Source organism: Alosa alosa, chromosome 21 (genome assembly GCF_017589495.1).
Source record: "Alosa alosa isolate M-15738 ecotype Scorff River chromosome 21, AALO_Geno_1.1, whole genome shotgun sequence".
Classification (NCBI taxonomy): domain Eukaryota; kingdom Metazoa; phylum Chordata; class Actinopteri; order Clupeiformes; family Clupeidae; genus Alosa; species Alosa alosa.
The window spans coordinates 23,496,430-23,521,542 of record NC_063209.1 but is presented as its reverse complement, the minus strand read 5'-3'; the positions used below and the strand labels follow the sequence as shown (position 1 = coordinate 23,521,542).

Below are 25,113 nucleotides of genomic sequence, written 5' to 3'. Positions count from 1 at the left end.
CTGGCCGAACTTATCATACCGGCAGCCACGGGCAGCTGGACTGTAACTACATTTATGACACTCCTGTTATTAAACTGGAAAGAGCAAAAAATAGGAATGTAATGGTCACCTTAATCCTACGAACACACATAACACACCAACCTTATTCTGTGCCTTTTATTCACATTTGTTTTAGTATTTAGATTTAGTATAAGCCCTTTTCACTCCCCACTTTGATGCAGCTCCATATGTTCCCATTCAATCCAAATACTTCCCCTAAAAGGGGACGGGTACGTGAAGCCTATACAAAGTTCCCAGATGTGCCGGTTGTATGTATACCAACCTTACAACCGAAAAGGTACACCCGAAAAAGAAATCTGGTCGATAATTCTGAAATCTGGTAAATAATAAGGCCTAGTCAATTATAGCCTAGTCAATTATGGATTTAGTTAGTCAGTGATAAAATGTTTCAGAGTGAAAGAAACCTCTGTTGAGGCCAAGAGACCCCTTCACAAAAAAATAAGGTCAAAGTAAGAGTATTGGGCAATATGTACATTGTGAACCTGCAGTCTCACTAGAACACTGACTCAAGTGAAAAAAGCATAAAGGTACATAAAAATGAACAAATGTATTAACCACCATTACTTTATTATGGTTTGTTGCAAACTCGAGAGATTAATTGGGGACACTCATTCGAAAAGCTATCATCCTGAGTTTTTTATGGAAAAAAAGCTTGGTGGATTTGGGGAACAAGCTAATGCAAGCAAACACATTTAAGCTCAATTCAAAGAGCTCAACAGAAGTAAACACATCTGACAGCAGCCTCACCATTTGCTCTTCATCTAAACTAATAAACACGTCTGTTTTGAGGGGTTCAAAAGGCAATTAATCTCTGGCCAACCTCTTATTTAGAACGCATTCAAATTATTCCTTTCCCCTAGATATTTATTAACTGCAATTACAAGACATTTCACAAGGGAGATATAATGCAAATTCCCAGGGCTCTCCTTTTCCCAGATAGAAACCAGATTTGAGACAAATGAGTAAAAATAGACACATCATAAGACTTATTCCTCTCCCTAGTGTTTCATTAAACCTTTGAATCTCTTTAAGATACCTTCCTTTTGTTGTGAACCCACAAGGCTGCATCAACAATTCACCTTGGAAGGAGATTGTGGGATGTGGGATTGTACGCCTGTCTAATTGCAGTCATCTCTGTGTCATGCAAACAGATTTGAGTGCAAAATCCAATATTTCATCGTCATCCCTGCTTCCAATTGACTCGAGCCATTTCAATGAAGGAATGTCGACAGACACAATATGGCACAGATTCATTTCATGTTCCGTTCCTGCAAGGAACATTAAGATTCAACAGTAAACCACTCCTTATCATATAAATGCCCTTCAAATAAAGGACACATTATGGGTTATTTTAGGCATCCTTCTCATCATCCACATTTAATTAACCAAATTATGGCATGGTGGTATTAAATGTTTTTGCCTCCTAGCCCCCATCCCCCACAACCTCATTTAATACCAGTGTCTTGGAGATAGACCCATTTACTGATCGCAAAGTCAGAGATATGTACCAATCACAAAACTGGCATGTACAGACCAAACAATCAGGCCACTGAAGGGTTTTATGAAAACTATGCAGTGGTAAAGCAGAGCAACTGGTAAGGGCTCAGTATTCGCACACATATTCCTTCAAAAGGAAGCCTCTCACCTTGGCTTTCTTTGATTGTTTATTATTATTATTATTATTATTATTATTATGACACGCTAAATGAAAGTAATGACTGAAAAGCCAATTCACACATTAAAAAATCTTTTCAAGGGCCAAAGCAACTCGGCTACCTTTAACAAAGTTTTGGACTATGGGGGGGAAAATGGACACAAACACAGCCTAAAACAAAATAAAAAAAACAAGGTGGGAAGAAAAATAAACTAGCAACTTCATACCTACAGGAGAGAGAAAAAAATACACTCAAGTACCTTGCAGGCAGTACATCAGGCATCAATTGGGAAGGCAATGAGCCAAACAGAAAACAAAGCTCAAATCCATTCACCTCATATTGAGACCCCGGGTGACATTTGCGCTAAAAGCTGGCAACAGGGGAATCCGCTCCAGTGTGGAAAAAGTGAATTACTCTCCAAATGAATATAAAGTTGCTTTCATTTTTTTTGCAATCGATGGCAAAAGGCCGTCATCCTTCTTTATACAATCTTTTATCGGCTGGCACTTTGCGTCTCATTCCAGAACTGTTTGTGACAAATGTGCACTGTTCTCTGACCTTCCGCAGCAGGTGAGGCCGAACTACCTACCTCTATCTCCCTCTCTGCACCAACACTGTGCTTTTGACGAGAGTTTTTCGCTCGTAAATGTCACAGTCCAACCCAATGTCTTTCGGAAATGGCAGCATGCTTATTATAATTGAACGGGTGTAATCTCTTGCTGAGCAAGAGCCCCATAGCCAAGAAATAGAACACTTCTCCAATTACTGACTGACGTTCAATTAATGGAGCTATCCGTATTAACTTGGGGAGTCTGTTGCACCGCGTTCTTTTCCTGCAGAGCGGTCGCTGCCAGGAGGCGGCACATACAGACTATCCCTCTCTTGGCTTGGTCTGATATCAGGCCGGCTAATGTACACAACTGCAGAGCTGGGACAAAATGTCAGGGGACTGGGATGAGAGGATAGAGGGTTGGCTTTATACAGTTCAGTATAAGCATGGGTACATGGCCTACCCTACAGTGGCACTGCGGCATACACAAATGGGAGGATGTCAACAGAATTCTCTGTTCATTCGTGTAATCCTTCACGGCTGTGCTAAAGGCGTTTTGTTGACAGCACTATTTTTAAACAAAAGGAATTTCAGATTGTGCTACACAACCTTTTCTTTTCAAAGTAAAAAATCCAAATGTAGTTCTCCTGGGTAACTGGGGGAGAGATATTTGACGGCAATTGACACCCAGAACCGCAACAAAAGTGTGGACAGAGCAGACGTTTCTCTGAAGGTCAGCATTCCAAAAAACAACTGGAAACGGTGAGAATGAGGTTCAGTGGGCCATCAGATTTGATCTGGCAGAGTAAACAGAAAAAAAACCCTGCACAGTGCAACCTTGAGGTAGGGGTTCGGCATTGCAGATTTTGCCCGTCCACCGTTCATCATGGGCTTCAACAGACCTTAATAGAACCTGTCAATCTTCCTAAGCAGTACCATGGCTCTCATGACCCAAGGGGTGACGTTTTCAGACATTCGAGGATAAGACCGCGTAGAGAATAGAAATAAACACAAACACATCACTGAGTCCTCTGAAATACCAGCCCCCCCCCCCCCAGCCCCACCACACACACACACACACAATGCCCTACTCATTCAGTAGGAGGCTAATGGACCTGCCCATAGTTTGGTAAACGCACTGGGGACGTAATCAGTATATAGGTCAGTGGTTTTATTAGCAAGGGAGACAGTCTTCACCCTGCAGGAAGTGCATGGGAACGCCAACAGCACAGCAGGACCGAGTACACCAGGTAATCAACTAGTGAAGGAGAAGGGTAATCGTGACCTGCTGTCATTTCTCGCAAAGCGAGGCAATTCAGCATCGGAAGATAATACCACCCAAAATAGATCCAACCACTTGAAGAAATAATGAAGAAAAATGTATATTAATGGATTGGTCAAATGAAAGTCACACTGGAAAAATCAAATTAATGCTCATTAATCTAATTAATAATAAAATTAATCTAAATTATTAGTAGTTTATAATTATAATAATTAGTTAATATTTATAGTTTACTTCTAATTCATTCTAATTCAAATCTACATCTCTCCGATATCTAAATCTGCTAAATTTCTCTAAACCCACACATTGCAGCTACTTGAGGTAATCATGGTGACTGCCTTCACTTGTCTTTTCAGACAATGAAAAAGATATCGTCAGAAAAATAATAAAAGGAGAACCCGGAAGACCCTGTTAGCAAATTTGAATTTGCTCTGCAGGTCAGGAGGCCATTGGCACCTTTTTCCAATTTTCCAAAAACGCAGGCACCAATCAGAACTGCTTATCTGGCATGGGACAGGCTTTATTTGATGGCAATGGCTGCGCTGGTTAAACAGATATGGATGTGCATCATCTTTGGAATTGAGTAAACAACTGCATTTTAAACCTTTGTTTACAAGAAAGATTGCCGAACTTCTGAAATGATTTGGTAAGAGTTTAATGCCCTTATTTAAGTTTAATTTAACTGCTGGTTACGCCCCTGTCTTAAGTCGATGAAGCCTTTACAGACCCACTCTCAATTGAGATTTGAGCAGTCTGGTGTTGAAGCCTTTACAGACCCACTCTCAAAGATTTGAGCAGTCTGGTGTTGACCAGGCTAAATACTACTACAAAAATCAGAAACTACAGCAAGTGATCGAAAGGGTGACCAAAAGAGGGAAGAGTGCAAAAGACTGAGTAACTAAAAAAGAAAAGAAAAACAAAGTAAGAAAAAAAAGGACAGCGAGAGCAAGAGAGAGCGAGAGAGAGCGAGAGCGAGAGAGAGAGCGAGAGAGCGAGAGAGAGAGCGAGAGAGAGAGAGAGAGAGAGAGAGACCTTCAGCTTCTGATTTCCCTGAACCAAGGGCTGCACCTTTTCTTCAAGCCCTGCTGTAATTAAACCCAAGGAGGTGGACTGTATCTCATCTACCTGCCAGCCAGGCCAATCAAAACGGCAAGATTTCAACAGCAAGAGATCACGGCCCAGGTCTGGGCACGGCCGCCTGACAGTCGGTTAGTGACAGGTTTGTGTTTTATGGTGGGGCCATAAATATAGCGAAAGCCTCAGGGACATTAAATCTTTCCCTTGATACATTGTGTGTGGTGTAATTTGTTTTAATTATGCATTTAGATGCGATTACAACTAGATAAATTGAACTGCTTTCACTTTTTTGTTTTTGAATTAGCTCCTTTTAACCTCAATTTAACTCCTGACAACCCCAAGGTGAGGTAAACAGTGAGAGATGCTGATCATGAAAAATAATAGCTTAGTTACTGCACAGTCATCTGCCATGCTTTGCAGGCCTAATATATCAAAATGTGAAGACTAATCCTTGCTTGCAAGTGCACAGGTATTAGATATAAGGTCGCTAAGGTTAGGCTTAAATGAGCAGGTAATTGTATGTTAGACTACATGCTGCAGAAAATAGATGCAGGGGATTGGGGGGGGGGTCAAATGATTGGGTTAATATTATCCTGCGATTGTTAGTTACCATCTGCACTCAGTCTACATACCAGTGAGTCATATCAGAAAAAAAATTCTACAAAGCAAAAAGTGCCTAAACCAATCATCTCTCAACTGTGCATTCAGAGGGAAACATGCATGCTGTCTGTCAAGGAGAAGGGGGGGTGGGAGGCGACATTTTGAGAGGTGGTTTGGGAGGATTGGGAGATGCAATGAAGCTGGACAGTACGCCAGTCACTCAAAGTGCCTAAGGCAAAATCCAGAAAGTGGACGACAGGGGAGAAGAAAGTAGCATATGAGGTGGAGGACGACGGCGAGTACTACTACATGGGAAGAGGCAGGAGGCACTTGCACTCATTTCGAGAACTTTTTCAGGGGAGTAAGAGTGCGTGTGTGTGTGTGTGTGGGGGGGGTTCCTCACATGTGTGTGCCTTCAAGTCGGAGACTTTTAAATGTCAGCAGCTTGCTTAACATGTCAAACTACTCTCTTGTCACTCTGGCCTGTTTGCACACAACCCGCTTGAAAGCCGAGGATTTTAAAAAGATTAAAATCACATGCACCGCAAACATTAGGTGCAAACGCATGCTGTGAAGCAATCAGCACCGTGCATGGTAATTGGATGTAATGGCAAAATAACTGCATTGAGGCAAAACAATTCCTTATTGCTGCAGAGGTACAAAACGCTTGTTGATCGAGGTGCATTAGGTGGTTGTCAATCAAAAATCCTATTAGACTGAATTTGTATGATATATTATTGCCCGATAGGGTGAGAAATAATATGGCCGCAGAGAGCGGACAGTCTCAATTACCGAGTGTCCATACATCTTTTGCAGTCATCAATGAGCAAATGGCTTGATCAATTTACCCTGTTAATTGGCAGTTAATTATCTCCTGCACTTTAAATGAGATGGAGGACAGGGATAATGTGCAGAAGACAATGCACTGGAAAGCTATTGCAAACTGAAGGTCCTTCCTGTATATCGTCCGCACAAATGTATGACGCGGCTTGAAAGGTTCATCAGGTAGACAACCAACAGTATGGCAGGTCACATACATACACACTTACTAACTCTTTCACCAAAGGGGGGTGGACAATGCCTTCAGCATTAAGTATCCTACCAAATGCAACAGTACAAATGTGATATACAAATATATTCTTCACCATTGGTGAATACGACTAGCCGTGTGCTATTACCCACCATACTGTACACCATAACAGTATGCAGTTATAGGCTACAATGTGTTTGTTTATGGAAACTCATTTACGCGTGTTCTCCTTGGCCCTTCTCATGATGCGAGCTAATATTATAGATCGATAATTACTTTAATCATCCCCAAGGGGAAATTGTGGAAATACAACAGGTAGACCACTGTAAGCCAATTTATTGCGTCTTGTTGTAGAGATCTCATTAGATCAAAAGATCTACCTGGGAATTGGATTTAACAACCTTTCACAGCCTTGGAATCATATTTGGAATTAATAGAGACCCATATAAACTTCTATCAGGAGTTTGCCACTATTTACATTAAATCAAATAAAATCTGTCACTGTCACATAGCAAATTGGACTGGACAGCTTAACAGTTTTATTCTAAATTCCATTTGCATACATTAGACTCACTCTCCCTTGGCAAGCAAAACAAACCTACATAAAGCTAAACCACCATTTTTTTATATAACCAGACCACTTTCTAGAATCATTGGCCATTTATATCTGTGAACACCACAATAACAAGGTCACATTTATGGAAAATGATTGCCGTTTGTCATCCCTGGAGAGAAGAGTGGTAATTCTGGGGAATTGACAGACAACAGACTAACTGGCAATACTGACAACACACACACACCCTGCAGTAAGAAAACCAAGCACATGAAGAACACATACACTTAAAACACAAAACTGAGCACAACATGCAGAGCTAAGTGTGCCAAGAAATGCACGCACTTTCGGATCGATACTGAATAGGATTCACCTTTTAAACATTAAAACGCAATGTTGCACACCGCTCCCCCCCCCCACCCTTCCATTCCGCCGTCGCTCAGACTCATTAAATCAGGCCCAGGCACCCTGGACATTGCAACAGAATTAACATTTTCATCTGAAAGACAAAATAAAGCCTCCAGTGTTTTTTTTTTTTTTTTTTTTCGGGGCCTTGGCTTCCTCCCCTTGGACAGCTTTTGGAGCCATCGTCACGGTAAATGAAGCAGAAGGTGGGCCGGGAGGGGCAGGGGAGAGAGAGAGAGAGAGAGAGAGAGAGAGAGATGTGCTATGTCATTTGAAAGAGACAGTTTCATTACAGATAACTGTACACCACCGCTTGCTCACTAGCGAAGTGCAAAAGAGGACACGGATGGGGTGCAGGAGAGGGGGGGATGGAAAGCATAGAGAATAGGCTGGAAGGAGAGGGTAAAAGACAAAACTAGCGAGAAGCACATATTGTGAGTATTGGGCGTGATGCACAGAAGACATGAAGAGGCAAAAGGTGAGAAAAGCACAAAATGGGAAGGTGGGAAGTGACAAAGACAGGGAGGATGGGAACAGAGGGGGAGAGAGAGCGAGAATATAAAAAGGGCCTGTGTTACATGTGTATTCAACAGAAGAGCCTCAGCTGTGACTGAAGGCCCATATGCTGTTCAGAGCAGCATGTCCTTCAGCTCATAAAGGCCCGCAAAGTTACGATTTGCTTGAAAATGTGCGGTTCCGGCACCGACAAGAGTGGCAGCATGTCGAGGTAGCTCTGTGTCTGTTTTTTTCTACGTCTTTTGTTTACTTGGCAACTTTTTGGATTAAATTACATACTTTTTTCTGCTGTTAGTGAATGTGTGTGTGATGTCTGTATGCTACTGAGACCTTGAATTTCCCCTGGGGATCTATCTATCTATCCATCCATCCATCCATCCATCAATCCATCTATCTATCCATCTATCTATCCATCTATCTATCCATCTATCTACAGCTTCCAATGCTCTGAACTGGAATCTGCTTGCTTCTTCCCGTCCAGTCAAATCAACCGCTGTTAGTGGAGTTAGAAACAGAAAAACTAAGCTAAAACTAACTAAACTAAGCATTCATCTAGTTCTCTAGTAAGTCATATGATGACTGAGTTGCACAAACAACCTACTACACACAGGTTTCTCTGGTGCATCTGCCAGCACCAACACAAATGGCCAGTTTTCTTGAGTGACTCGAGCAGTAGCTAGTATGAACCAGCTTCTCGGCAAAGTGCTAGCTCTCTAGTAACCATCGCGGCAAGCTTGAAGGTGCAAGCTGCTTGGGCACATTACCAGTTCCGAGGTGCCCATGACATACGCTGTCTACTCCGGGTAAACCTACATCTCACCCCGGTGTCACAGCCAGCACATGTGCAACAAGGCGGACATCAGGCTCAAAGTGGAAGACGAGGAGAGACAGTTGAGACCGCAGAGCATATAGCAGCAGCAGCGGCAGCAGACAGTGTCCCTCATCGGCCTCTCGTATCTTGTGAACCAGCTAGCAGCTGAAGCCCTGTCACGTCTGCTTCCGCTCCTATACGGGGGGTGGGGGGGACTGTGGCTCTAAAACAGACTGTCAGCGCTGCAGGTTGGTTAGGAGCGTGATATGGCGAGGCTCGAGAGTAAAAGAGACAACAGGCTACTTCCATCACTCAACCGAGATATATGGCTGTACGTTATGTGCCTGATGGCATATGGAGACCGCAGGCCAAAAAACAACAACAAAAACAAAAAAAAAAACAAATACAAATAAAACCGCAACATCAGAAAGAGTCTGGGTTAAGGGAGCTGGCGAACAGTCTTCCTCTATTATATTATCATTCTTCATGCGTCGTGGCCACAGAGCACATGCTAGGATCGAAAAAACAGGGAGCCACACGGAGCAGATGTATGAGAGCAAGGACCTAAATGGCAAATGGATGGTGTGTTTGCTACTGGCACCAAACACTCAGATCAATATGGAATGTGATTTGATTTCTGGCACGGGCTTGTCAAATCACCTGTTCTGCTTGCCTTTCACTTCTCCGAGCAGACGATGGGCTACGTTAGACTGGTCCTACACCAGAGGACAAAGACAAGCACAGAGTCGTTTCCTGTACAGGGTATTTTTTTTTTTTTAGGCAGCATCGAAAGAAACATTTGGTCCACGTGCCAAGGGGAAAAATAAAGTGCAACTCTTGTTGTTAATGAAATTAGATTAAATGCTTTTGAACTCGCTTAGTGGTTTCTGTAACACAGGCTCACAGCTAGTAGTGAAAAATCTAACCATTAATAATACTAATAATAATTTATAAATAAATGACAGGAACGTCTGTCTGTTTGTCTGTCTGTTATTCGCATATCTCTCGAATTGTTCGTCCGATTGATTTCAAACTTGACAGGTATCTTGATACGGGCACGAGTAAGTACAGTGCGAAGTTTGACGTTGTTTGGATAAGTAACTTATAGGCTACCAGAGATTGTTGAGTCACATCATTGCAAATATCATACTATGATGCATCATTCCACAAAATGGTTTGTCTTCTCTATCAGGAAGTTATTCAATAAGCTTAACAATAAACATATAGCCTTAACTCAAAACAGCTGTTATGAATGCTGAATGCTTAGCTGGAATGATAATTTTTCTTATCATCCTATTTGGGCATGTAATTGGGCTACGGGTTTTCTACAGGAATAGCATGTTTGAACGGGCACTGCACTCGTCATTATAAAATCACCATGTGTGGCATCTTTTGTTCCCGCCGGGACCAACCCAAAAACATTTACAGTTTGCCTAATCCACCTCCCTGATAACCACGCTGTGACCACCCTGAGCCCACAGTCAGTCTCATTTGCCTAGTAAAAGCCCTCCAAACATCCTTCCATGTCGTTCACAATCCAGGCCACTGCAGTGCCCTTTCCCGCAGCAACGATAGCATATTAGAGTTCATCTTGAAGGGGTGGCTGCCAGTCTACAGTCGGTGGAGGTGGGCAGACCAAGCTCTGTGTTACCATTTGCAGATGAAAACAACGGTCAGGGTTGAGCCCTCCCTGCACTCGCCTGGCAGATAGAAATAGACTCGGCTGCACCTGCGAGACATCATCATCATCATTGCCGCTGAATTGTAGCGCTGGTGCAGCTCTATGATTCACAGGTTAAAATCTTTTACAGGCTACAGTATGTTGGCAGGGGACTGGGGCAGGAGAGAGAGGGGTGGAGAGAGACAGGGGTGGAGAGACAGGGGTGGAGAGAGGGGTGGAGAGACAGGGGAGAGAGACAGGGGTGGAGAGACAGGGGTGGAGAGAGACAGGGGTGGAGAGAGACAGGGGTGGAGAGACAGGGTGGAGAGACAGGGGTGGAGAGAGAGGGGTGGAGAGAGAGGGGTGGAGGGAGAGAGGCAGGAAAGAAAATGAGTAGATATATAAAAGGTAAAGAATGGTACAAAATAAAGCATTACTGCAGCTATAAAATAAATAGGAGGGGGAAAAAACATTCTGGCTGGCTAGCTGTTTGCCATGAAACGGAGAGGCAATTTCCACTGGTTAATAACAAGGAAGCGGATCAAGCTCAGATATCGCAGGGAGAGAGTGTATGGGGGTTTTTGTCCAGAGAGAGATTCAGTGAGAGACACTACATGACAAGAGAAAGACAGAATGAATAGAGAGAAATGACAAAATAAAAGGGGGAGAAAGAAAGAAAGAAAGAAAGAAAGAAAAAGTGGGGAAAGAAAGAAAGAAAAAAAAACCAGAAAGGGAATGAAAGGTAGCAAGAAAGTGAAAGGAAAGAAAAAGAAAGGAAAGGAAGAAAGAAAACCAGAGCCAGGGTAGCAGAAGACAGGAGGAGGAGGCCGCCCAGGATACTTCCTGCATGCCAAGCGTAACGCGGAGCCGAGCAGAGGGCCACAGAACGGCACAGCCCACCTCCCCCATCGCCTGGGCTCTCCCCCTCGCACAGAGAGATGGGACCACTCCGCGACGCCAGGGCTGAGACAAATTCTCAAAATGGATTAGCTTCCCCGATTAGGTGCCCAATTTATTTATTTTCATTATTAATTACCAGAGGTTTCATACTGCTTAGGCCTATAAACGCTGCCTAATGCATCTGGAGGTATAATAGAGCGGTTGTTACTGGGGCAGGGTTGCGGCACGCATGTGTGCATGCTTTCTTCAAGCTGCATGGCTGTCCTTTCGAAATGTCAAATGTAATTTTGAGGTGATTTCTAATGAACGAGGAGCGGGAGGAAATGGGGTAAGTGGATTGTGTGTGTGTGTGTGTGTGTGTGTGTGTGTGTGTGTGTGTGTGTGTGTGTGTGTGTGGGTGTGTGGTGGGGGTGTTCTTTTGTACAGCACATAACATATGGGCCAACTCTGGCTACAGACACTGAAACAAATGTCCACTGGCACAATTAGAGATCCTTGTTACCTTTCATGGCTGCGCTTTAAATGCCTGTGGAGAGGCCGGAGAACAACCGGCACATTTGCCGAAAGCTCAACTTTTTGACTGAGAAATATTAATTGTGGGGAAAGGGCCTGTCCAACAAGCGTAATTAAATGGCTGGGCCGTTCATCGTAGAATAAACCACTGTAAAATGCACTAATTCTGTCTCGATTACATTGGCCATTAAGCCAACGAGCGAGCAAAACCCTGAGCCTTCCAAATCTCTCCTAGAGAAGAGACCTGCAGGAACAAGGACAGCTGCACAAAATGTATATCTGCCTTTTTTAAAAGAAGGGAAAACAACATAGCACAAACACACACAATGCATCAAACATTCCAGAAACAGAAAAGGGTTTTGGGCAACCCAACAGGGAAGCTTAGTATTTTAACAGCAGGTGGCCACATACTGTTGACACAGCAAGCCGCAGGACAAGAAGAGGTGAATGGCAAAAGGTGAAACTCAAAATGGGGAGAGAAACTGTGAAGAGGAGAGAAAGGTTGTGTGTGTGCGTGTGCCACCCCCAAAAACAGACAAACGGAAGAGGAGAATAAGAGGACAGCAGCTGGGGTGGCACAGCTCAGGGGCAGCAGAGAAAGCTCTGCACAAAAAAATACAAAGCACAAACGAGAGAGAGAGAGAGAGAGAGAGAGAGAGAGAGAGAGAGAGAGAGAGAGAGAGAGAGAGAGAGAGAGAGAGCGGCCACCTACGTTGCCCATGTACTCGGAGAGCAAGTCCTGCAGAGCCTGGCGCACGGAGTTGCACTCGGCCACGATGCGTTCGCGGCGGTCGTCGCGCGTACAGGAAGAGTCGGCCATGAGGGCGGCGCCGCTGATGATGCTTTCCAGACGCTCCTCCAGAGAGGGCCGGAAGCGCTCCTCGCTGAAGCTCAGCGGGTCCACGATGATCTGCTTCTGCACGGGGGGGAAGAGAGGAGAAGAGTGGAAAGAGGGATGGATGGAGGGAGAGGGAAACAAACAAACAAAAACAAAAACAAAAACAGAATGAGTTGCTGAAGAAACACACTTTTTTTTTTTTTGATGATTTGTTGTTAATGTGTCACTTTTAACAGTTCTTCCCATCCAAAACAATCACAAAAACACCAACACACAAAAACAGTTTAGTATCCTTCATCCTCCCATCTGTCCATACAATATATATCATCAGATAAAGGGGATACTGAGTGGGAGAGAGGAGAAAAAAATGGCAAGAAATAGCAAGAAATAGCGAGAATGAAAAGGCCCTGGAATAGACTATGGGACGATGGTGGGGGTGGGGTGGGGGGTTTGGGGTGGTGGTGGCGCGAGCTCAGAAACCGCGTTGAGCCGGGTGAATCACATCACCCACAGGGCCGAAGCGATTTGACATGTTCCAACTTGGCAACCGTCAGTCCAGAGGGAAGGGAGTTTGACAGCTAAACGATCGCCGCCACCGCTGCCACCGCCAGCCCTCCGTCGAGGAGCAGATGATACCTGTGGCTTCAGGGACCCCTGGCTCCTGTCTAGCACGGGTGGTCAGTGTAACACGCCGGAATTTTCTGCTGATGGCCGTCTGACAGGGGGGCTGAGACAATGCAGAGGCTCAGCGCCAGACGAGGAGAGTAGGAAGACGAGGAAGAGAGGAGACAGGGTGGTGTAATCTGCATTAACCAGAAGGATCAATAATTTAGCGGCAGACGAATGACGAGGTGGGGGTTTGGGGAGCGCAGCTGCCGTTACAGCCCAATAGGCTCCTCAATCAGGGACGGCATTAGCTATTCAGCGCTTCCCCTGCAGATGGACTCCTCTGGATCAGCCTTGGACCGTGCGGAACCACCCACATGCCTTCTCACAAAAACCCACATTTGCAGCTAATTAATCCCCCCAAAAAAAAAGAGAAAGAGAGAAAGAGAGAGAGAGAGAGAGAGAGAGAGAGAGAGAGAGAGAGAGAGAGAGAGAGAGAGAGAGAGAGAGAGAGAGAGAGAGAGAGAGAGAGAGAGAGAGAGAGAAAAGGGGACTTAATGGCAAATGACTCACACCGGAAATCAACAATGAACAAAATGAAAGTCATAGCTGAAGGTTTATTTTTTATTTTCATTTCTCACTTCGACTCCTGGGGGAACTCACAGACACACACAGCTATATATACACACAACTAGGAAGAAAGCTGCAGGTGGAGAATTACCAGCAGAAGTCTGCCAAGTCCCCTGCTCACGCACGCACACACACACACACACACACACCAGCCTGAGGGTCTCAAATGCAGTTATGCATATGAAACATGTTGCTTCTCCTCCAGCGGAGCCTGAGTGACATTTCCCGAGTTCCTGGTTTCATTTCAAAGCCATCCAGTCCACCTACACCCACGCATACACATACACACAACCCATCACACACACACACACACACACACACACACACACACACACAGAGCTCAACTACCCTCCTCAAAAAACAGCTCCCCATGAGAACCCATGTCCATACTCACTCCAGTTATAGTAAATAAACTTGTTCATGTCAGGTTCCATGAGTAAAGGCTACGTGAGAGGAATTTGTCAGAATGTTGGAGGAGGAGCGAGAAAATGGGCAAATAAATAAATAAATAAATAAATAAATAAATAAATAAAACATACAAAGCAAACACAATGCCGCTGATGCTCCAAGTCGCATCATGGGAGAGGAAAAAAAACATTCCCCAACTTCCTGCCATTCTACCGAAAAAATGAAGCCCTCTGCGAAGCCCTTCCGTCTGACAGTCGCTCGTATCTCATGGTAAAATATTCAACAATTCAGTTGTTAGGAGTTGGAGTTTATTAGCCTCCGTCTCGTCTGACCTCTTTGCGTGTGTCACGTTGCCACGGCAACAAGCCTCTGACTCACTCGCTCGTTTGCCTGCTCCAAAGTTGCCTCGGCTGGCTTGAAATTAGGCGCTGACTAAGTGATGTGGAAGAGGAAGAGAGTGCGAGTGTGTGTTTGTGTGTGTATCTGGATGTGTGTGTGTCTATCCTATGTGTGTGTGTGAGTACTCGGCTGTGCACATATGTGAGCCAGAAATTCTGCAGTCACCAGGACATAATGAAAAGGTGGGGGGCAGGCACACATGTGTCCTTGCTCACAATACAATCGTAACACAAGCCTCCCCTTTCACACACCATTTTGGTATCCTCTCTGCCATTGAAAAAAATGTAATCTGTCTGAGTAAAGTTAAGTCAAGGGGGGAGGGGGGGTGGTAGAGAGAGACCTCTTGATTTTATAAAAACTAAGCTCATCTTAAGAATCAATCAATCAATCAATCAATCAATCAAATCAATCAATGCTGCACAGTGCACCGATTCTACAAAAGTATCGCAATACCCTGAAATTAAAAATGTCACGATGCCTAATTTTATTAGTATCGATACTTTTGAGAATGACCGTGTTCTTTTGAAGTAACATGCGTGTGCACAAGGCATGCTTCTAGCGCCTCCTCCCCTAACCTGTGGCTGTGCGTCTTTTCTCCTCACAGACATGTTAGCGCAGCTGTCGTGCTATAAACAGCGAGATATGGCTGCTAGTTCAAGTGATGCTATGGTAACACATCATAATAGGCTAATATCAAGTTGATTTGCTCACTTGCATCTAACAAGTTTGTGTTGCTAACCTACCTAGGCTGTGGGATTTGGGTCATTTAGGCCTACTATTTGGGTTCAATGTAATTTAGAAATAGGCTAAGCAACCATGGCAAACTTTTACATCTGAAGAGAGATCCTTGCTAACTATCCCGCTTAGCTCAGGTCACGCTTTGACAATTATTGCTCGCTAAAATCATTAATGAACATTGCAAGACACTTATCTCTTCTATGATCCCAGAAAGATTTTCTTCGACTTGTACATTTTTTTGAACATTTATTTTATCTAATGACATACAAAACATAATTAATTGCATCCACATATCCTTATGCGCCATGTGCAACTTTTATTCACTAGACTAAAACCGTGAGACAAGGCCAATTACTCACGTATCTCTTAAAGTGACAGGCACTCAATTACACCTACACATCACCAATGTGCACTCAATTAGACCTACACACCACATTAAAGATATGCCTAAGTGTAATGGTTTAAAAATAGTTAGTTTTCAAATTGCTAAATATATTTACTAGTAATTATGCAGAATATATGAAATATGACATAAGCCATCATTTTCCATGCGTGTTTGTGTGGAGAGAGTCAAGCAGAATCTGGGATGGCCACTGGTGTGAATGATCACACTACAGTATATTCAATATTACTGATGATGTCAAGGTGGTGGGGCCCCCAAATCAAATACATTTTTTAAAAAGTATCTAAGAAGTATCGAAATCGCAATTCTTAACTTGGTATCGAAACATTAATTTTCAATCATCAATCATCGCTCAGAGGGGACCATAAGGCACAGCCTCCTGACTGCCTACGGGTGAAGCACGCCCGTATGGAGTGGGTCTTCCGCTCAGCATTATGTTCGCACCTCTACTGACAGATGCCACCAGCTCGCTCGCATCAATTTTGCCTGGCACTGCGACAACAAAAGCACTCATCCTCTGCTCTGTGCCACTCAAGGCACAACACAGAAAATGCCAAAAGCCCAAACAAAGACAACAGCATTAATTCTAATTCCAGTAAAGGCTTAAGCAACAATGCGGTTTTTAAACAGTTAACCAATGGAACAGTCAACGCATCTTAGTGGGTGTTTTCAGGCTGCTTAGCAGTTAGCTCAGGTGTGAGGTCTCAAAACCGCTTGGAATAAAGATCCTCATCAGAAGCCGGAAACCAGCAGCAAGCGTCACCCTGACGACAGGGTTGGAAATCTCCAAGCGATAAAACTTGTGGCGCTCAATAGTATTTTGACCTTGGGGACGATTAAGTCCCGTCAAGGGCTCTCAAATAGAAACGGCACAACAAGCGTCATGCAACAGCAATCGTTCTGAGCCTGGTAGATCTGGAGAGATGAACTCCTAATACTTTCTAAAAAATCTCAGATGAAAGTGTGAGCCATTGGAGGTTGAAGGAAAAGCCTCTGATAATGCATTGGACAAAAACCCATAAAGCAAAGCAGTTCTTCATCGAGACCCTCCGCCACCTTTCAAGACAGAGGTGTGTGTGTTAGGGGTAAGGGATTGTGGTAGTTTGCCTCTTCATATGTTCATTTTACTTGGGGAAAATATGGCTAGACATGTCTATGCTTTTTTTCATTAAACAATTTACAAAATGGCCATTTGCAATTACATAAAATCACAGATAATTCAATGCCATTGACAAGGCACATTTTGCGGGACAGTTATGGCCAGTTGCTGCTGAAATTCTAGAAGTCTGTTGCCCTCCAATCACTTGTCACCATTCACCGCATAAAGATTGAATTATCACCTCTGAACAGCTCCACCCCTTGAGACAAGACAATGTGACCCCAGCATCGACGCCTGAATAGCTTAAAAGGTCCCTAACGACGGTTTCTAGCGACTTGAGTGACTGCTCAAATGGCAGACAGCTAATGTTTCGGCTAGCAATCCAGCTGATTGATGCATTAGCAGGCAGGGTATTAGGATGTGCTACACATGCACCGAGGCAGAAAAAAAGAAAAAGAAAAGGCTTAATCAATGGAGATGACTGAAGCGGAAATAAGGGAACCGGGAGGGGTGAGTCACACTAGGTTCACACACCTACTCGCAGCAGCTGCAGTGACTAATGAAAGCACTCCGCATGAATCCATAAACTTTTTTTTTTTTTTTTTTCAACCAGTGAAGTACAGCACAGGAGTCTCTTAAGACAGGAGTGAAGAGATTTTCACTCCTTTTCTTTTTAAATAAATAAATTAAATGGAGGGATCGGGGTAGTGTGGCTGTGTGCGCGACATCCATAAGAAGCTGCACCCCTTTCAAAAAAAGATCACAGGCACTCGCAAGGACTCTCCGCACAGCGTCAGGCTTCAGAGGCGCCACCCCTGCTCCCCTCGTCACAAACAAAGGGGTGTACGAGCAGCAAAACGATAATCCAGAACTTCAGAAACTAATTGGCGCAACACAAATCGAGCAAGCATAAGGGAGGGAGGGAGAGAGCTGCCTGCCTGGCATGTGGGGAGAGAAAGCAGAGTGGAGGAGGGTGTGTGTGTGTGTGTGAGGGCAGAGCTGTGGAGTAGGGAGGTGGAGTGGGTGGAACGACATCAAGAGCTGAGTGAAGCTTTCGTTCAGATTTGCAAATGTGTTCTTTCTCTAGGAGAGTGCAAGTCTGCCAGCTGTTCTTCCCGTAAAGCCCTCTTCTGAAAACACTGAGGGTGGGAAGAAAGTAAATAAATAAATAAATAAATAAATAAATAAATAAATAAATACATAAATAATAGGTGGCATGATCCTCATACAAGAATCTGTCAACACTGCAGAAGCACCTGTTGGTCGCAGCACTTGCTCATGTCATCAGTTACAATCATGGCTGCCTCGACTGGCCAATTAAGATCATAATTAGCCCATTTCACAAGATGGGGCCACTGTGTAAATCAACTTCCTGTGGAAGAGCACTGTCCCATAGACAGCAAAAGAAAAGTCCACAGGAAAGACAGAAACAGGAAGACGTTTTACCCTGCCAATTAAGGCATCATTAACATCAATGAGGCCGGACACCTGGACACTGTGAAATTGGTCTATTTAACCAGATGTCTAGGTCCAGTGCATCCTTAGTCAACAGAGCAATGTTGCTTTGAGCAAAGACCACTAACAGACGAGGGCTAATTGAGTATGCTAAAGATTAAGTGTAAAGCCAGTTAATCTCTTGAAGTTTGATCTAATCATTAAGTAATGATTCCAAAGATCAATTAAGTCGAATTAAAACAAAAAAATAAGCTTGGAATATTACGTCACTTCATGCCGCTAATAAACCATGCATAGTATCTCAGCGCTAGGATTAGAAGTGGAAAGCTTACTTATAACACAGCAGGCAAGAGAGCGGCCATGGCTGCTATATCGACATGGCAACAGGCCCAACAGAGCGGCGTTTTAGCATGCCTTAACGGAAAAGAGAAAAGCCTAGTATGGTAATAACGATGAGCTGTCTAATTACTTCACACATTTCCCCAGCTAGAGATGATGATTGAGGTGGTTTCTCAACCCTGGTCATTCGACACACACACACACACAAAAAAAGCAAACCCACACACATACAAGATGATTAAGAGGCCAAAGCAACATGGTAGATGTCCGCAGGGCTCTACAGGGCTCTACAGTGCGCCCATTTCACTCGCACATGTACAACGGAGTATTAGGGCCACACATGAAGGAAAAAAAAATATATATTTTTGCCATGGCGAGATTAAACTCGACATGTTGACTTTAAAGTCGACACGTCGACATTATACTCGACATTTCGAGAATAAAGTTGAAATGTCATGTCGACTTTAATCTTGCGTGTCGACTTTAAAGTCGACATTAAACTCGAAATGCAGTTTAAACATAGCCTACAGTTTAAGTTTAATGTTTCTATACAAAATGTTATTTCACTCTGTTTTACGTGGGTAAGGCCACTGCACATCCAAATAACTGCCCTTCATGACCCACAGGCCATCACTCTCCATAGGTTAACATGGCAAAACTATTTTTTCTAAAACTGCTTTTCCATGTCTCACCTGCAATAAATATAGGAGGCTAACACAGATATGTATAGGCCTAAGTATATACACTCTTTTGATCCCGTGAGGGAATATGTGTGCATGTACTTTATGCATGTGTGCACGTAGAATACATGGGGTTGCCTGGTCGGGAGGACAGCTTCCCAGGACAGAGGACAGCTACTGTGAAAGTAGGATTGGGGAGAGCACTTAGTATGCCTAGTCTAGTGCAAGCATGAAGTTGAACCTTTAGATGAAAAACACTCTTTAATAATAGCCATAAATAAACCGCTAATGACGTTTACTTTTGACCATCGCATTTATCGCCTGTAACTCCGTGAGAAGGACCTTACAGGAAAGTATTTGGCTGAGCAATGGAGGTTACTATGTTCTATGTTTTGTCCACATGATATAGGCCTATGTCTAATCATTGTTGCACTTGAAGAAAACTGGAATGTTTCATTTTCCTGTCCTCCCTTTCAATCGTCCCGAGCGGTCGTTCTCTCTATTATTCTCAAAAGGTTGAGTTTAATGTAGACACGTCGAGATTAAAGTCGACATGATATTTCAACTTTATTCTCGAAATGTCGAGTTTAATCTAGTCATGGCAAAAATATTTTTCTCTTCATGTGTGGCCCTAATACCGTGATACGCCGTATTACATCGCGAGTAAAATGATGGCGCAGAAAGTGCAAAAAAAAATATTTAGGGCGACTGGTGCGAATGACTTCTAACCATATCAATGTCTGTCTACAAAATACACCGCAACATCAAGAAAGATTACTGGTGCAAACCACAGAATCACGTTGCGAATGCAGCATAAAAACTACACCTCCCATCAACGTTAGCAGTTTCGCGTTGTGACTTGCTAGTAGTCGCTTCTATCAAATCCAAGAGCACGCAGAAAAAGTGGAAAGTTAGACTAGCCAGCCAAGATGCAAAGATTGAAGAAATTAGTTCTTCTATCCACCGAATATCGGAGGAACAGGATGAGATTCTGAGAATGCAGTGAGAGAAGGAAAGGTAACCTAACATGCCTTTTAGCCAGGGGGTCAGGATTTGAAGGGTTAGCTTCAGCCACTTAGCATTGCATTTGGCCGCCGACATTTTTGAAAACATGGCGTTACATGGTTGCAACTTCCGGCAGTTTTCACATGCTGATTGGTAGATGACAGCTCATGCACGAGTTTAGTGTTGGGCACAAGCGTCCTCGCGCGTCCAAGTTGGTTTGCAATTCTGGAAGACGACAAATAAACAACTAACTACTTGTATTAAGCTACAGATACTTGTCTTAGTGCCTACATGGTTAGGCTGTATTATACCGGACTTTGTGGTAAATAAAATAAAAAGTAAATATTGTCATATCAGGATATTATTTGCCTTATGTGTGGGTTGACAACTGACTATGACATTTTATTCAAAGGTAGAACGCTACTGACAACTCCAGGCTTCCACGCATGCTTGTTTGTTTACACCGAATACAAAGCTGAAGTGCAAAACGAAAGTAGGCCTAACGTTTGCCTACTGCCCCATCAATGCAGATATTTCAAATAAAAAGTAAAATAAATAAATATAAATAAAACAAAAAAAAAAAAAAAAAAAAAAAAAAAAAAAAAAAAAAAAAAAAAAAAAAACAATAATAATTTATATATATATATATATATATATATATATATATATATATATATATATATATATATATATATATATATATATATATATATATATACACACACACATACTTGATTAGCCTATTATGGGTTTTGTGGAAGAGCAAATGGACTGTTTTAGTAGCAGTAGTAGTATTAGGCAGTATGCTGTCAGATAGGTCACCATGGGCATATTTGGATTAGCTACAGATGGATTCACAAATAAATAAATTAGCCTACATTTGGCAGGATACTTGATATACAGGCTAAATGCAAATATGGCAATGTATTATACTATTTTACATTAACAAAATGTAGGAAAATAGAACAGACTGAAAATAAAGTAGGCACTGATCTTTAAAATCCTATTTCCTGTAGCCTAAATGTTGTCAGTCATTCTTAATATTCGCAATTGGTGCACTGGCATGTTTAAGTGTTAGCTGCAGTGTAATGTTAGATTATGTTTAAGTTAAATACAGAACTGACTGTGCGCCCAAATTTGTGTCTGTGCTCCTACATTTTTTAACTTGGGCACACAAGTGCTCCTGGAAAAAAATGTTAGTGTAGAGCCCTGGTCTGGTATAATTATTCTGAACCCATTGAGCTTCATGCAGCTGATCCTCTTCAGGAGGCAGCATTTCAAACCACCTCATGCCAGATGGACCTCTAAGGCAGAAATAGAAACATCACAACAGAGGCAGTTGACTGTAAAAGCCAATGCTTTTTTATACGTGTAGTGATTTCAAGCTAACTTAGCATTGTTTTAACCTACTCTGCATGATCTTTGTCAGATCACTGCCTTAAAAAGGTATAATCGGCTGGCTTTTCAAATTATTTCACTCCGTAAGCTTTATTTGGCTCAGTTTTACCCTTAAAACGTATTTCCAGCAATGATTTTTATGCACTTTCCATCCTGCCTGACACAAAGTAACATTTGATAAATGCAAGACAATATTGAACCTTTTATAAGGCCATTTTATTTATAGGGCCTTTATATTTTTAAAAATATACAGTATTTTCAACATACTGCATATTTACGGTAGTGTCAATGTCAGTGTCAATGCAAGCAAATACTGTGAACTAATGATCCATGACGCATTACTACTCAAACGGACATCAACTGTGACAGGAAGGCCACTGTGTGAATGTTGCTGCCTGACCTTGCGTTGCTTTAGGCAGTGGAGTTCTCACTTCCCTCTGGAGAGATTATCAGGGGTCACGCCCTGGGCACAGGCGAGAGTAACCTCACTGACCCCTCAGCAGCAACATGAACAACGGGGGATTTGCGGGTCGCCCTCCACCCCCATCCCCTATCCCCTCTCCTTACCGGATCTTGAAGGTCAACCGGAGTGCTTTGTTTGGGCCCGGAGAAATTAATCTGATACAATCCTGGATTACAGTCTCCTGGATCAAGTTCAATCAAAACGTGGGTATGCAAACAGCTCCGACTGTTCATTTGCATTCCCACCCTCCCTCCACCTCTCTCTCAATCCCTCCATCTCATTAGAAAACACACATTTCCACAGGGGAGAACAGGGGGATGTGTTTCACAGGGTTGCAGACCCCCCCCGTTCAAAGTTGAGCTCAGGCTGCCTGCCAACATGTTCCTCATCTTCAGAGATTTAAAAAAAAAAAAAAAAAAACAAGTTGCTCGGCACGCCTTTTGCCTGCCACGAATCCGTTTCACACAGGCGCAAACCTATTTTTAGGGGGCTCTACTTCAAAACACCAAAAGAGTTGCTGGATGAATTCGACGGGAAAATGGTCCCCAAATGGAAGAGTGGAGAGAGGAGGGGACACAAAACCCTCTGGGATTCTCTTTACAGGCTCTTAAGAGGCCAGCTCTTTGGAGTGTTTTTTTTTTTGTTTCGTTTTGCATACTACTCTGAGGATTTTACTTCCAGAAATGTGTCACTTTGAAACAACCAATTAGTAACAAAATAAAGGCTTGCCCCATGGTTCAACATTTACTGAAGATAATGACTAAGTAAATAATTGAATGAACCCACAACAAAAAGCAAGACTCAAGGGTCTATACGCAAACCCACATCCACACACACACACACACACACACAGAGAGATGGAAAACTCTGCCTTCTGAAAATAGGTTGACACATTTTTCCCAACTATTACCTAAACCCCAAAACGTCTCCGCCAGGAAGATCAGGTAAATAGTGAAATCGCCTGTGGGGAGTGCACAGGTAAAACCAAAACGCTGGTGCAACCGTTGCATCAGTTTTCCATCTCTGCTTTCTGAAAGTAAAAAGGAGCAAACAGAGTTCACTCATCTGTGTTTGCAACCTCCAGTGGCCCCGACTTACGTCAAAGTTGTTGAGCGCGTACGCGAGCTCTCCGCCGCCGGCGGTGTGGCCGAGCGCGGAGTCCTCGCTGGCGGTGGCCTGCGCGGCGTTGGAGATGCCGGTGACGGCGTGCTGCAGCTGCTTGTAGATGAGGTCGCGGTTGGCCTTGTAGGCAGCCACGTCCGGGTGCTGCAGGCAGGCGATAGAGGCCGTGTAGAGCATGGGCACGTTCCTCTGCAGCACGCCGCGCGCCGCCGCCATCTGGTCCTTGTGGTGCACGTCCTTCAGCTCCTGATGGAGGGAAGTGTGGCGGAGGGGTGGAAAGGAGAGACAAGGAGAAAGGAGGAGAAACAAGGGGAGAAAGGAGGAGAGACGGGGGCAGTTGCAAGAAGTGAAGGGGGTTATGGAGAGGGGGCATAGCAGTGGTGAAAGAAAGAAAGAAAGAAAGAAAGAAAGAAAGAAAGAAAGAAAGAAAGAAAGAAAGAAAGAAAGAAAGAAAGAAAGAAAGAAAGAAAGAAAGAAAGAAAGAAAGAAAGAAAGAAAGAAAGAAAGAAAGAAAGAAAGAAAGAAAGAAAGAAAGAAAGAAAGAAAAGAAAGAAAGAAAGAAAGAAAGAAATATGGTGATCACTTTATGGTCTCAATTGCAACGCTAAGGACTGTTGAAAACACTTAATGGAGCATTGTCGAAATGACCCACAAGCATTTCTCTCCTTCAACACACTATACACCATCATAATCAGGCCATTAAAGTATAGTTTAGCCATTTACTTCACAGGCGGATGCAGGCCATTTAGAGGCTTTTTCCAGCTCTCACTGTAAGAACAGCATTCTCACAGTGGTCCGGGTCATCGACTGCAAGGCAAGAGCCAGCAGCAGAAAATGGTTGCCAGCTTCGCTTATGCCTTTGCAAGTGTGCATCAATACTGACAGTGCAAATAAAAGACGGGTGTTTTTCTCTTAATAATGGCTATGTGGGTGTACTAGAGAGAATTTCACTACAGACGTTCTAGAACACACAGCATAAAAGATCTCGATGTCTTGTTGCTGCTGAAAGGGCCTGGCTGCCTAGGTAACTGCTGATGTTCGGAAAGATTCAGAGCAAATAAATATTCGCCGAGTAACTACACCCCATATTTGATCTGTGCGAAAATAATTAAGTCAGGATTCAGTAATCTATCTCAATTGCAAAGAGAAAATATAAACGCTCATTCCATTAGTCAGTGATGTCACCTGGAAAATTCATCAGGAAAAGCACTTCACTGTTGACTACGGCTAACCTGATAAGCTCCAAAAAAAAGAGGCCCCAATTCTCATATCAAGCTAATGGATTTTGTCACCCTTTCCAGCAGTAAGAGTGTCGTTTTCTTTTTTCCCGCCTCTTTTCCTCTTTTGACTGCAACCCCTTCCCCTTGTGCGCCCTGTTGGTAATAAGGAGATTGTTCATGCCTATATGCATCTAATCTCTAACCAAAGGCGGGAGTGACTTTCACCCTGTCTGTGTGGGAGGCAAAGGGGGTAAATGTGACGCCGCAGCATCTGATTACATCTATTCAGGTGGAGGCGAGGCAAGTCAGCCACACAATACAGGGGGCAGAGCAGGGCACGGGCTCAAAAAAAGCGCGTCGAGCTGCATCGCATCGTGACACGCTTCGCCATACCATCGCACACTACGTGGGGCCGCGCCACTTTACCTGCTGCCTCTTGGATGCCATCAGATTGAGTTTGTCCACCTCTGGCTTCAGGGCCTTGTACTGGATGCCCAGGTCCTGCTCAGTCCCAGCGTTACGCACCTTAGCCAGATTCTCCTCAACCTGTGGATGGAAGAGGAGGAGGGAGGAATGTGGAGGGGGGGGGGAGGAGGGAGAGAGGAGAGAGAGGAGAGAGAGAGAGAGAGAGAGAGAGAGAGAGAGAGAGAGAGAGAGAGAGAGAGAGAGAGAGGAGCAGGAACAAAGAAGAGGAATGA

General features: G+C 43.6%; 1 protein-coding gene across 2 annotated transcripts in view; it reads right to left on the bottom strand.

Annotated features, from left to right (window-relative positions):
• The window catches only part of ctnna1 (catenin (cadherin-associated protein), alpha 1), a 101,287-nt gene that overhangs the window by 63,592 nt on the left and 12,582 nt on the right, over positions 1–25,113 (bottom strand). For both annotated transcript variants that reach the window (XM_048230797.1, XM_048230798.1), the window contains exons 6-8: positions 24,842–24,961; positions 23,172–23,441; positions 12,325–12,528 (exon numbers count right to left, since the gene is read on the bottom strand). In XM_048230797.1, the coding sequence (XP_048086754.1) occupies positions 12,325–12,528; positions 23,172–23,441; positions 24,842–24,961 (594 nt within the window). The remainder of the gene's footprint in view (positions 1–12,324; positions 12,529–23,171; positions 23,442–24,841; positions 24,962–25,113) is intronic.